The sequence below is a fragment of the Oryctolagus cuniculus genome, chromosome 5, assembly GCF_051225735.1.
Source record: "Oryctolagus cuniculus isolate XC-2025 breed Fujian yellow rabbit chromosome 5, ASM5122573v1, whole genome shotgun sequence".
NCBI classification, from domain to species: Eukaryota; Metazoa; Chordata; class Mammalia; order Lagomorpha; family Leporidae; genus Oryctolagus; species Oryctolagus cuniculus.
In genome coordinates this window covers 54418671-54431322 of record NC_142871.1, presented here as the reverse complement: position 1 = coordinate 54431322, position 12652 = coordinate 54418671, and the positions used below count along the sequence as shown (strand labels likewise).

The 12652-nt window shown below is 41.4% G+C and overlaps 2 protein-coding genes across 5 annotated transcripts in view; one reads left to right on the top strand and one right to left on the bottom strand.

Annotated features, from left to right (window-relative positions):
* Window positions 1–12652, bottom strand: part of TRAPPC3L (trafficking protein particle complex subunit 3L) — a 72024-nt gene that overhangs the window by 2019 nt on the left and 57353 nt on the right. For all 4 annotated transcript variants that reach the window (XM_002714745.6, XM_089333758.1, XM_089333760.1 and 1 more), the window contains exon 6: window positions 1904–2089. In XM_002714745.6, the coding sequence (XP_002714791.1) occupies window positions 1904–2089 (186 nt within the window). The remainder of the gene's footprint in view (window positions 1–1903; window positions 2090–12652) is intronic.
* Window positions 2086–9818, top strand: CALHM5 (calcium homeostasis modulator family member 5). Its single transcript, XM_002714736.5, has 2 exons — window positions 2086–4543; window positions 8653–9818. The coding sequence occupies exons 1-2, from the start codon at window positions 3857–3859 to the stop codon at window positions 9040–9042; spliced, it is 1077 nt and encodes a 358-aa protein (XP_002714782.4). The 5' UTR covers window positions 2086–3856; the 3' UTR covers window positions 9043–9818.

Here is a 12652-nt window from a genome sequence, read left to right as displayed (position 1 = left end):
TCCTCTGTCTTATACTTTCTTTCTCTCTTTCCCTTTGCTGCCCCTTCACTCTGGTCTGTTGGGTGTTCCCCAATAAACCCTTTCCCTTACTCCCGTGTTCGGTGTGTTTTGTGACGGCTAACATTAATATATAACATAACAGAAACTATCTTAATAACTAAGCCTCTGGAAAAACAGACTTTGTTTCCCAGTTCCTCTTCCTAAGCTGTTGTTGACTCATCAGTCAACCCCAGATTGTGGTCTTTTCCCTCCACTTTCCCTAAACAGCTTTTGTCAAGGCCCTCCCTGATCTTTTGGTCCCTGAAAATAATAATTATTATTAAGGTCTCCGCTGTGCTTCATTTTGCTGACCATTCCTCTTTTTAAATCACTGTCCTGCCTGGTTTCTGTGGTTCCATTCTTTCCTGGAATTTTCCCTAACTGTAGTTAATTCCTCTTAGTATCTTTTGCAGCCTTTGTGTTCTGGGTTTAACCTACTCATGATATTTTATTACTTCTTGGTGTTCTGTTATTCCTTTTTCCTCTTATTCTGCAAATTCTCCCAGGACTTCTTTGCCAGATTTAGTGTCTCTTCAGTGCTCATCTTCCTGTGAGCTCAGACATGTCATAAACAGCTACTTAATGGATATCCTTACTTGAGTGCATGTTAGACACTTCAAATACAACAGAATCAAAATTCTTCTCACTTGCCTCTTCCAATCTCAAATGTACTTCCTCTGGTTTTGCTTTCTTGTTTAATAATACAGCTTTCTCCACAGGTTGCTCAGAAATCTTAAAGTCATTCTTGAATCTTTGTCTCAATCTTTTCCCTTTCAGCCAACTCATAACCTAGTCTTCTTATTTGTCTACCTTCGTAGTATTGTTGAAATGGATCTTTTTTCTCCACTTCTACTTGTGAGGATTTTCTTCTTGTTTTACTTCAGGTTAGCATCAACAGCTTCTTCTCTCCTCCCAACCTTTTTCTCTCTTGTAAACTTCACTTGGTTGACAAAGGAATAAAAATTCTAAAACAGATTTCAAGATATCATGCCCCTGTTATCTAACCTAGATGGCCTGTTACTTTTTATATAAAAGTCTGAATTCTCACAGTTGTCATGCAAATTTCTTCTTTTTTCATGCTTCTGTATAAAATTTAAATCTCTTTTCTCATGACGATCTCTTTTTCTATCTACCTGTCAGTCATGATGAACTAATTCAAATTCTTTCTTCCTTGAATGAAATATTGTTTCTACCTAAAATATGATTTTCTCCTGTCTCCCCTTACCAAAGATCTTCACCTTACCCCTATTTTTCCTTCAAAAGCCAATTCAGAGTTTCTGTAGGAAGTTTTTCCACCCCAGGTCCTCTCATAGCCCTTCATTATTCTTATTTACACATCTGACATTTCCAGTAGACAGAAGACTCTGACAGCAACTGTGTCATGCTCAGCACCTGACACTTAACAGATGCTAATAATTGTCTTAGTTAAACCAATGAATAATTCAAGTGTGGAAGCCAGCTACCAAAATGGCCTACAATGACCCACCCTCACTTCCTGTTATTTACTCCCTCAGGCAGTCCCCTCCCACATTGCACAGGGTTGGCAGCACAAGCTGCTCTGTTATGATTAGATCTACAAAGAGGTCTATGTGGCAAGGCACCCAATTCAACCACTAACCAGCTACCAGCAAGGTACTGAGGCTATGTGAGTGAGTAGATTGTTCAGCTTTAGTCAGATCTTCAGAGGCTGCTACCAAGGCCAAAATTTGCATATGTATGAAGCTGTGAGAGGCTCTGAACCACAAGTACCACTAAGCTGCTCCTAGATTTCTGATCCTCTGAAGCTGAGTTTTAAACTACTGTATTTTGCTACTACATAGCACTATATAACCAATACACCAGACAAATGAAGTGTGTTTTTTACCATTTCCAGGGCACCTCTGATAATCCCACAGAGTAAATTGCAGTAGCACAGAGAAGATCGCCCAGCAGGGAGCTCTTCCACAAACTCTGCCATAGGATTCTTGTCCAGAATCAGGGAAAATTCATTTCTGCTTGAGTTGTTACAGGTCACAGTTGGTGTAATTCCCAAGTACATCTTGAAAGCAACCTGATAAAGAGAAGTCATTTTATACTAAAACTTGGTTTAGACCCGAATATATTAATAGGGCAACCATATACCATGTTGCAGGCATTGCAGCACAATGGTTAAACACTCAGATCTGGGTTCACAGTTAGATTTGCACTCTACTGATCCTATGATTTTATGAAACATCCTAAAGGACTAACTTTCTACGGAAACATTAAAGTTTATGAAAGATGCCTTAAGGTGTTAAAAAAACTTTTTAAAAAACAGATACCCTTTTGGAGAACAATATATTAAAATATTGTTAACCATCAACATATTGGAATGATACTTGTCATACTGATCCAGAACAACTAGGGATTTAGGGACTCATGTCCAAGGTAGAAAGGTAATGGTCAAACCAGAGGATGCTACAGGCAGATTAGACCAGGGCTGTGTTTTGGGAAATGGAATGTAAGTCTCTGGGGAGGAGCAATAGGTAGTGGTGGGAAGTACAAAAATGAGTGACAAAGTAACTTCTCAAAAAAAATGCTATTTTACAGGGCTTGAAGAATTTTATCAGGTAGATAAAGAAAAAAAAAATCATAGTTTCCCAAGTTTCATTAATGAGTAAACTGGTGTTCAACAAGTAAAACAACACAGCCAAGCCCATATCATAACTTAGCTCCTTGGCTCCTAGTCCAAGGCAATTTCTTTTCACAAAACACACAGGCCTGGGCTTTGAAGTTTACTAATGAAATTTGTCAGCTTGGTATGTTGTCATCTTTTAAAAGCCTTAATTAGTTTAATTTTTAAAATTAAGAGCTGTGTAGGAGAGATACGGAAACAATCTTCTTATGTTATTTATAATTCTAAGTACTAAGATGTTCTTCATTCATTCGTTCAACACCTACTTACTGAGCAGGGTCTGTCTAGTGCAGTATCTGGTACACAGTAGGGGGTCGATAGCCATTTGTTTTGAAAAAAAAAAATTGAATGAGCATTCATTCTGTGTTTGACACTATGTTTAGACCCAGATTACATAAATATTGAGAAAACATTTGCAAGGTAGATGAGGTGAGTGTGTCTGTGTGGCGGAGGGCAGCAGAAACATTCTCAGTAGTAGGAACATGTCACGGCATGAAACACCATGATGGGGTTCAGGAGAGGTCTACACCCATCAAGTTATGGGTGGTGAGAAGCCCCAACAGTGTTGACAGGCTTACACGGAGTCGGATTCTGTATTAGAGGATCTCATCTGTGTCAGCATGCAAGATGGATTTAGGGTTGGGGGCAGATTTGGGAATGAGGTCAAAAGCAGAGATGTTAGCCAAGAGGTTACTGTGGTAGTCTAAGAAAGAAATGATGAGAATCCAATTCCTTTTGTTTTTTTCAAAACTCATACATTCTGTAAACTTTCCCATATAAGTTTCAAATGTCACAACTCCTGAAATACGGTTCAAGTCTCTAACGCTGCTCAGTTCAAGAAGATACAAAATTAATACCTATTTTCCAAATCTTAAGTTATACAGCAATTGAAAAATACTATCATGAAAAGCTGGTTTAGATTCAACTTGGCTTCAGTCAATTGGCTGAAACCCCTTCTGCCAATGCTGATTACTCCCACTGGAAAACTTCTAGACTGTCATTTGTATGAGTGAGAGTTTCTGTCTGGTTTTTCCAACCAAGCCACATGAAAATAATATAAAAATGGAGCCTGTGCACTTTGAATTGCTTCTAATTCTCTTGGCCCCACGTTCACCAGTAGGAGGCATTATCTGCACACTGTTGGGAAATACTCATTCCTAGGGAATGACATTGTTTCCTTATCTGGCTGAATTCAGTCTGAGAAGGAGGACTGTTGTTTCTAATGAAGAAAGAGCTCCACCCTCGGCCACTGCCACAGCGGCTGTGTCAATAACAAGGGCAAAACATTCTCCCTCTTTGTGTGTATCCAACATGGACGCTTTTCAGAGCATTTTAAAATTTTTCCTTAACCAGAAAACTGTTATTGGCTACAGTTTCATGGCCCTGCTGACCGTGGGAAGTGAGCGTCTCTTTTCACTTGTGGCTTTTAAGTGCCCCTGCAGCACTGAGAATACGGTCTATGGGCTGGTTTTCCTCTTTGCTCCTGCCTGGGTGCTGCTGATCCTGGGATTCTTTCTGAACAACAAGTCATGGAAACTCTTCACAGGCTGCTGTGTGAATCCCAGGAAAATCTTTCCTAGGGGTGACAGTTGCCGCTTCTTCTATGTCCTTGGTGAGATCACTCTCAGTTCATTGGTGGCTCCTGTGATGTGGCTCTCTGTGGCTTTACTCAATGGAACGTTTTATGAATGTGCCATGAGTGGGACGAAGAGTTCGAGACTCCTGGAACTTATTTGCGATGGCAAGCCCAAAGAGTGCTGGGAAGAACTTCACAGAGTATCCTGTGGCAAAACTAGTATGCAAACCACGGACACTGAAGAACTGAAATTGTCCCTTCAAGCCCAGTCTCAGGTAAGAAAGGACTAGCCTGCCTTTTTTCTCCCAGAGTGAACTTTTAGTATTCTCTCCATTTTCTTTTCAGCCAGGGCTGAGGCTGAAAGGAGAACACAGAGAATTTTTTGAACCTAAATGGAAATTGGAACATGATGCAGCAATAAGATAGTCTCAGGGAAAGCTTTTAAAAGGCTGGATGGCGCAGTAAACTTGCTGATTGGATTATATCTTTTGCATTTCCAAAAAGAAATTCTCTCTGGGTTATGCACATGTAAGAACTTAAGTACTTTAAAACAAGCTTTCTGGGTTGACTTTGTAAATAATGCATAATACTAAATCATAAGCTGAGTGCTAATAGCAGAGCCATAATTAAAAGTGATTTTCTGTCATGTATTTATTTTCAATTTGGTTTCTCAGAGAAACACAGATATATGTTGATCTGTTAAAATACAGCTGAATCAAATGATCTAATACTTTTCAAAGTTGTGGGTAATTTTGTGTAGAAATTCCCTTGAATGATTTCCTCAAACTGCTATTGCTGTGTGTAAGTATTATCAAAATTGACAAGAATTTCCCCTATAAAGTAGGGATCAGCAGTCTGTAAATAGCCTTCAGTGACAAGTGATCACATTCTCTGGGGTGATTATGTCTTAAACTTTTTGTGCTGTACTGCTAAAGAAATTCTTACATTACTTTAGAAGTTCAATCAAGATTTAGAGGCTGGCGCCGTGGCTCACTTAGTTAATCCTCTGCCTGCGGTGCCGGCATCCCATATGGGCTCCGGGTTCTAGTCCTGGTTGCTCCTCTTCCAGTCCAGCTCTCTGCTGTGGCCCGGGAAGGCAGTGGAGGATGGCCCAAGTGTTTGGGCTCCTGTACCCTCACTGGGAGACCAGGAGGAAGCACCTGGCTCCTGGCTTCAGATTGGCACAGTGCTGGCTGTAGCGGCCATTTGGGGGGTGAACCAAGGGAAAGAAGACCTTTCTCTCTGTCTCTCTCACTGTCTATAACTCTACCTGTCAAATAAGAAAAAAAAAAAAAAAAAGTTCAAGATTTAGGCCATTAATCTGTTTAACAGAGGCTATCATAGCTTTGCCTGATGGATGTAGGGAAGAAATGTGTCATCATCCTCCCTGCCGCAGTCTCAGGAAAGGACTGGCTTCCTATTTGTGATCCACAATTTGTCAGGAATAATATTTGCTTCAGAATAAATGCACAGAGAATAGTATTGTTTTGCCTTTTAATAGGATTTGCCTTTATAACAACACATTGAGACAAAGTCTGTTTTTGAAATCATACATTCCAAAGCTGGTTGAAAATAGAGTCAAATTCTTCCCATAAATTGATAAGCTCCAAAAAAGTTTTCAAACAAAATCTTTTTGTGTAATGCATAAAGCATATCTTAGAGAAAATACATTAGGCTCCTAAATGTCTGCTGTTTTTATTGAAGGGAGGTATTCATTACAATAGCATGATAGAATGAATGACTTATGGTTTATGTCCTCAGGCACCAAGCTCCATTCAGTCACTGTCAGGTCCAACACTTACTGTATGAGTTTTCCTTCTCTAAACACAGGCACAAGGAATCATGCTCATCCTGCCATAGCTTAGACTGAACACACTGACCTTGTGATTTTTCAGCAGAATATAAAGGACCTGGGGCTGATTCCTATAGGAGAATGCATAAAGAATGTGGACAAGGTTAGTTGTTGCAACAGCCGGTGCTGACCACAGAGATTCACATAGTCGAGAGGCAACGTAAAGTCCAGACCAACAGTTGAGCGTGTGGGTGGGGTGGAAAAAATGCATTCATCCACGGATGAGACAGAGAAACAAGAAATCCACCTGACTGACTCTCTATTCTTAAGGAAGGTGGAAAGGAGTGGTAGAAAGAGTTCAGCCTTGGAGCTGGCCTTGGGATGGAATCCTGATACTATCAATCACCAAATATGTGACCTAGAGCTAGTGGTTTCACCTCTCTGAGCTCCAGGTTTCTCTTCACTGGGCCTCATACCACCTACCTTGGAGAGCTGTTGGAAAGCTTAGAAATAATGGACAGAAATGGGCATATTAACTTCTGGTACACAGTAGCTGTTCCAAGCTGGTGAACAAAGCATCAGTATTTGAAAGAGGAGACTTATGCAAGATTAACACAATCAAGGGCTAGGGTGGGAGCATCCATCATGCTCTAGTTTGACTGTGAGTACTGTAAACTGAGAAGAAAAACAAGATGATCCAGTGCTTAGTTCTTTGGTGAAGGCAGATCAAGGCTAATGTCATGCCCAGGGGAATGTTGATCAAACAGTCTCAGTTAAAATTGGCTCTGATACTCAGATGAAGTGGTCTACAGAAGGCCCAGCTGTGTCAGAGAGGAAGGGAGAAGATAAAGCAAAAAGGAAGGTCTGAGGTGAGCACCCACAAGCTCAGAAATGATACAAGGTAAATATGAGGATTTCCATATGATATTTGTTCCTCAGTCATAAGTACAGAGAGGTATTATGAGTTATTAAGTAAAGCTTTAACATAAATGTGTATACATTTGAAAAAGAGTTGCATGTGATAATAGCTAATACTTATGCAACACACATGTGACTCCTGCCTCATTTCACTGGATCCTCAAAATCACCTGTTGAGTTGAATAACCCACATTTTAAAACTGAGGCACAGATAACTATCATAGTGAAGGAAAAGCTGGGATTTAACCCAAGTGGTGGCCATCTACAGACCTTTCCCAATAACTGCACATATGAGACACAGGTTCAGAACAATGGAGCTAAACCTTATTTGCAGCTCTTTTATGGTGTGAATGAGTTCATTTGGAGATTATTGTTGCTATTTTTAAATAGGTCCATCTGCTGAGGAATACTAAGAGTCACTTAAACTAAATGTCAGAATACACTGTGAAAGAGATGCTGTCCAAATGTAAAATGAATTCCAATCATAAAATACATAATTAGAACAATGAAAAAACTTGGAAGGTACATTGACCTAGACCTATTAAGACTATTGCTTTTGGTCGGTGCCGCAGCTCAATGGGCTAATCCTCCACCTGCGGCGCCGGCACCTCGGGTTCTAGTCCCGGTCGGGGCACCGGATTCTGTCCCGGTTGCCCCTCTTCCAGGCCAGCTCTCTGCTATGGCCCGGGAAGGCAGTGGAGGATGGCCCAAGTCCTTGGGCCCTGCACCCGCATGGGAGACCAGGAGAAGCACCTGGCTCCTGCCTTTGGATCAACGCGGTGCACTGGCCACTGCGGCCATTGGAGGGTGAACCAACAGTAAAGGAAGACCTTGTCTTTCTCTCTCACATCCAAAAAAAAAAAAAAAAAAAAACCAAACCAAAAAACTATTGCATTTAAAAATTCAGAAGGAACAGCTGAACTACTTAAACTCAGAGAGGAATTTGTTTTTTCCAATTGTCAAAATTCTGAACAAATAATCCTCATGACTTGGAACAGTTCTAATATTTTTCCAGTTCTTACACAAGCTTTGAGTTTTTATATCTTCAGCTTCCTTATTGACTTCTCTGCCTCTGTGGATAGTGAGTAATGATGTTTGTGTCATGGCAGGGTCTGCTGCTCTGTGCAAACAAAGTCATTCGGGAAAGTTCAGCCACTGGCCATATAGAAGCATACTTCAAAAAATTCTTAGAAAATGGAATTACAGGATATGTTTATTTTGGTGCAAAACTTTTTGAAATACACATTTTTTCATGCTATCATTTCCATGAACTTTCTGGAATACCCTTGCTTATATATTTATCAATGCCTAAGTACACCTGGCTAAAGAACTGGTCATTTGCTCAAATGATCACATTTACTCAGATGCAGAATTCTTTCCTTTGACAGGTAATGTTATTTGATAGCTTGCCTTATCTAATTTTTGATAATGTATTCTTTTTCCTCTTGCCTTCCTTTTGGTTATTTCTTTATACACTGAAATATTGGGTAGTAGAAAAGAGCTCAGGTAAACTCCAACTTTATTTTGACTGTTAGAAAAGTGTTTAAAAATTAAGATGAATGATATCAAAAGAGGCACGTGGAATTAATTTAACTATACGCTTCCTAAGCGACATCCCGGCTTTCTGAGAAGTGACTTTGCTTTTCTGTGTCCTCCATGTTTCTTTCTTCCTAGATTTTAGGATGGTGCCTGATTTGCTCAGCGTCTTTCTTCTCACTGCTCACTACGTGTTATGCTCGCTGCCGATCTAAAGTCAGCCACCTTCAGCTGAGCTTTTGGAAGACGTATGCACAAAAGGAGAAGGAGCAGTTGGAAAATACGTTTCTGGAGTATGCCACCAAGTTGAGCGAGAGGAACCTGAAATGCTTTTTTGAAAACAAGAGGCCCGAGGTCTTTCCTATGCCCTCTTTTGCTGCCTGGGAGGCTGCCTCACAGCTGCATTCCTTCCACCAAAGTCAGCAACACTACAGCACTCTCCACAAGGTGGTGGAAGATGGCTTGGAACTTAACCCTGGGGATGATGAGACAACCATGATTCTCGTGGGCACCGCCCAAAATCTGTAGCTCGTCCTCGTCGCTGACTCATGGTGTTGAGTGGTATACTCACTTGGACATCCTCCTACTCTATCAAAAGCAACCTGTATCTCTGTATTTCCCCACCTTTAGAGTTTCTTTACAAGACAACCATGCATGGAGAAACTGCTTTGAAGTTCTCAAGTGCAATGCCACGATGTGTTCAAACTAATGCTAAGTGGTGGCAAAGCTCCTCTTCACTGTGTGAGGGGCGGGCTCAGTAAGCCCAATTGTCTGTCCAACTTCTAAGATTTTATTATTGAGCACAAAGACTCATTCGAGAAGGTCTGTTGGTCTCTGTCAATATTCATCATGGTATCGGAGGGCAGAAGCAATGGTTTATGAGTGAGCAAGGGATTGTTGCCATAGATAGCAGGAGTCCTTGTTCTGTGAATCTATCCCACTGCCTTTCAGGGATGCACAGACTTTTAACACGTGAAATTCATTTCTGGTGCTGGCGCTGTGGAATAGCAGTGAAGTCACATCCTGCAAAGCCAGCATTCCATATGGGTGCCGGTTAGAGTCCTGGTTACTACAGTTCTAATGCAGCTCCCTGCTAATGGCCTGGGAAAAGCGGTAGAAGATGACCCAAGTGCTTGGGCCTCTGCACCCACATGGGAAATCGGGAAGAAGCTCCTGAACCAGCCCTGGCCATAGTGGCCATCTGTGGCGTGAACCAGCAGATGGACGATCTCCCTGTTTCTCCCTCTATCTCTGTAACTCTGACTTGCAAATAAATAAAATAAATCTTAAAAAAAAAAGAAAAAGTGGGTAAAAATTCCTGAATAAACTTCAAAAAAATTCATTCCATCAGAATCTGAAGATCTGATCTCTCAAAAACAACCAATTGAAAATAATATCGTGCTTAAAATTCAAAGCTTTTCACATGTTCACTGTACACCCTGAAAATAAGCTCCTGGAGACAGGACTAAATCACAACTTTTGTGGACTCCAGCCACTTTTGACTTCATGTATCATTTTCTAACTCTCAATAGGAATAATAAATATATGTATGTGATGTGTATGTGTCTATGGATATCTATTGATGTTCACACACATCACACACACATATATATCTATGATGTATTGATAAAAAGACAACTATATTATCATATATTGAAACATTTTTTTCAACTCAAAAATTCACTTATTTCCTTCTGATTTTAAAATAGATTCCAGCTCGCGCCCCGGCTCACTTGGCTAATCTTTTGCCTGCGGCACCGGCACCCTGGGTTCTAGTCCCAGTTGGGGCACTGGATTCTGTCCCAGTTACTCCTCTTCTAGTCTAGCTCTCTGCTGTGGCCCGAGAGGGCAGTGGAAGATGGCCCAAGTGCTTGGGCCCTGCACCTGCATGGGAGACCAGGAGGAAGCACCTGGCTCCTGGCTTTGAATTGGCACAGCGCCGGCGGTACTGGCCATTTGGGGGGTGAACCAAGGGAAGGAAGACCTTTCTCTCTCTCTCTCTCTCTCTCTCTCTCTCACTCTCTAACTCTGCCTGTCAAAAAAAAAAAAAATAGATTCCAAAATTTTTTGTGTACCCCTAGGTGTGGTGTATTTTTTTTTCTGTTTGGGTTCCTATAATAATAATAGACTGGGTGGCTAATAATAAATCCCACAGTTCTGGAGGCTGGGAAGTCTGAAATTAGTCTGGTTGTGTTCTAGTGAGGGCCTTTTTCCAGGTTGCAGGCTGCTGACTTCCCACTGTGTCCTCATGTGGTGGCAAAGGCAAATAAGTTTCCTTGGGCATCTCTTGTAAGGGCATTAATCTCATTCTTAAAGGCTCAGCCCTCATGATCAAATTACCTTTCAAGCCTCCTCCCTTAATACCATCCCTTTGGTGGTTAGGATTTCAATATGTGACTCTTAGGAGACACAAACATTCAGACCATAGGAAGGTAAATTGACGCTAACTGGTGATCTGGGACACTGTCCAAAGCATAACCAGAATAAAACTTTTATGGTTTTAAGTTTATCAGACATAATGGAAAATTGAATTGTACTGTATAATATACCCATGTTGGTTTATGTGTATATATGTAAATTCTCTTTAAATCACAGAGTGGAATTGTGCTTTAGAAAGAGGAACTGTGTTTACATTGTGACTCACACTTTATATCGCTGACAGTCTATGTCTCTTACTTTGAGAAAGCTATTATCATGAAACATGATTAACATGAAACATGATGACAAACTACAGGTACAAGACCAGAGCCTAACTGTGATATTACAATTTATAATAAGAAATAAATATTTATTTTGTGCCCATTCCTGCTAAAGAGCTCCTAAAATTTTGTACTCTCCCACATGCTAATCAGGCCATTGACAGCTTTGGGTTCCAAGATGGTCTCAGTCTAGGGGCTGATTGCCAAGAGAACCAACTATGTCATCAGAAGTTTGAAACTTTTAGCTTCATTTCCTGACTTGGGGGGAGATGGGCTAAAGGTTGAGTTGATTACCAATAGTCAATGATTTAATCCATCATTCCTACAAATGAGGCCTCCATGAAGCTCTAGGAAACACAGGGTTTAGGGAGCTGGGTTGGTCAATACATGGAGGGTGGCCCCTTTCTCCAAACCTTGCCATACGCCTATTTTGCATCTCAGTGTTTCTGAGTTGTGGCCTTTTATGAGATGGGTAATTGTAAGTAGATGCAACTCTAGCAAAATTATACTCGAGAAGGGGACCATGGGAACCACAGATTTGTAGCTGACTCAGACAGAAATTGTGGGTAACCTGAGAACTCACTGCTCGCTATTGAATCTGAAGTTAGGGGCAGTCTTGTGGGACTAAGCCGTTAGCCTTCCTGGGGTCTGCACTTTGGTTGGTGTCTGAAAGGAACAGAATTGCAGGACATCTGGCTGGTGTTGGACAAGTGGTCAGTATGGAACAAAACCCACACACTTGGTGGGCAGTGAAACTGGGGACAAAAAAGGATCCCTTTCCCCTTGCTTACCAACAGGCTTCCCTTAGCTGCCTAACATTCTAATGATGTAGATGGGGTTAGGGGATGATGAAAGGTGAAGAGGAACTGAGGATTGCTGGCACAGTACTCTCTCCTCGAGTGCCACCCAAATTCTAGCCCCTTCCTTGCTGATGAAAGCAGCTGACAGTGTTTTGCTACTTAAGAGCCAGTGCTGGCTAGAAATACCCAATGTAGCTGCAGGCTCTGTTCTCATGATGACTTTTAGGTTATTATAATGTCATGATAATAAAATTAACATGGGCAGCACACCCACTCCTGTCATGTCCCTGACACCATGACATTTCCAAGATGTCCCAATGTGTGCTGCAGCCCTACATGCACCATAGAAACCCTGCTCCCATCATGTGCCCGATGCCATGACACTTTTGAGATTTTCAAAATGGGCACGAAAATGAGTGGTATTCAAACCCTGCCCCGAACTCCACCTCCTGCCCTGGCTCTGCCCCAGACATCACCTTCCATTGCTTCTGAGAGCACGAAAGAGCAGCTCTGAAACTTGTAAAGTTCATCATTCTTTCTCTCCAGGTTGCCTGCACTCCCTCCTGTGTACTCTTTAAATAAATCTGGCTTCTCTGTTCACCTTTATGTACATCTCCTTGTTGAATTTTGTCAGGTGGA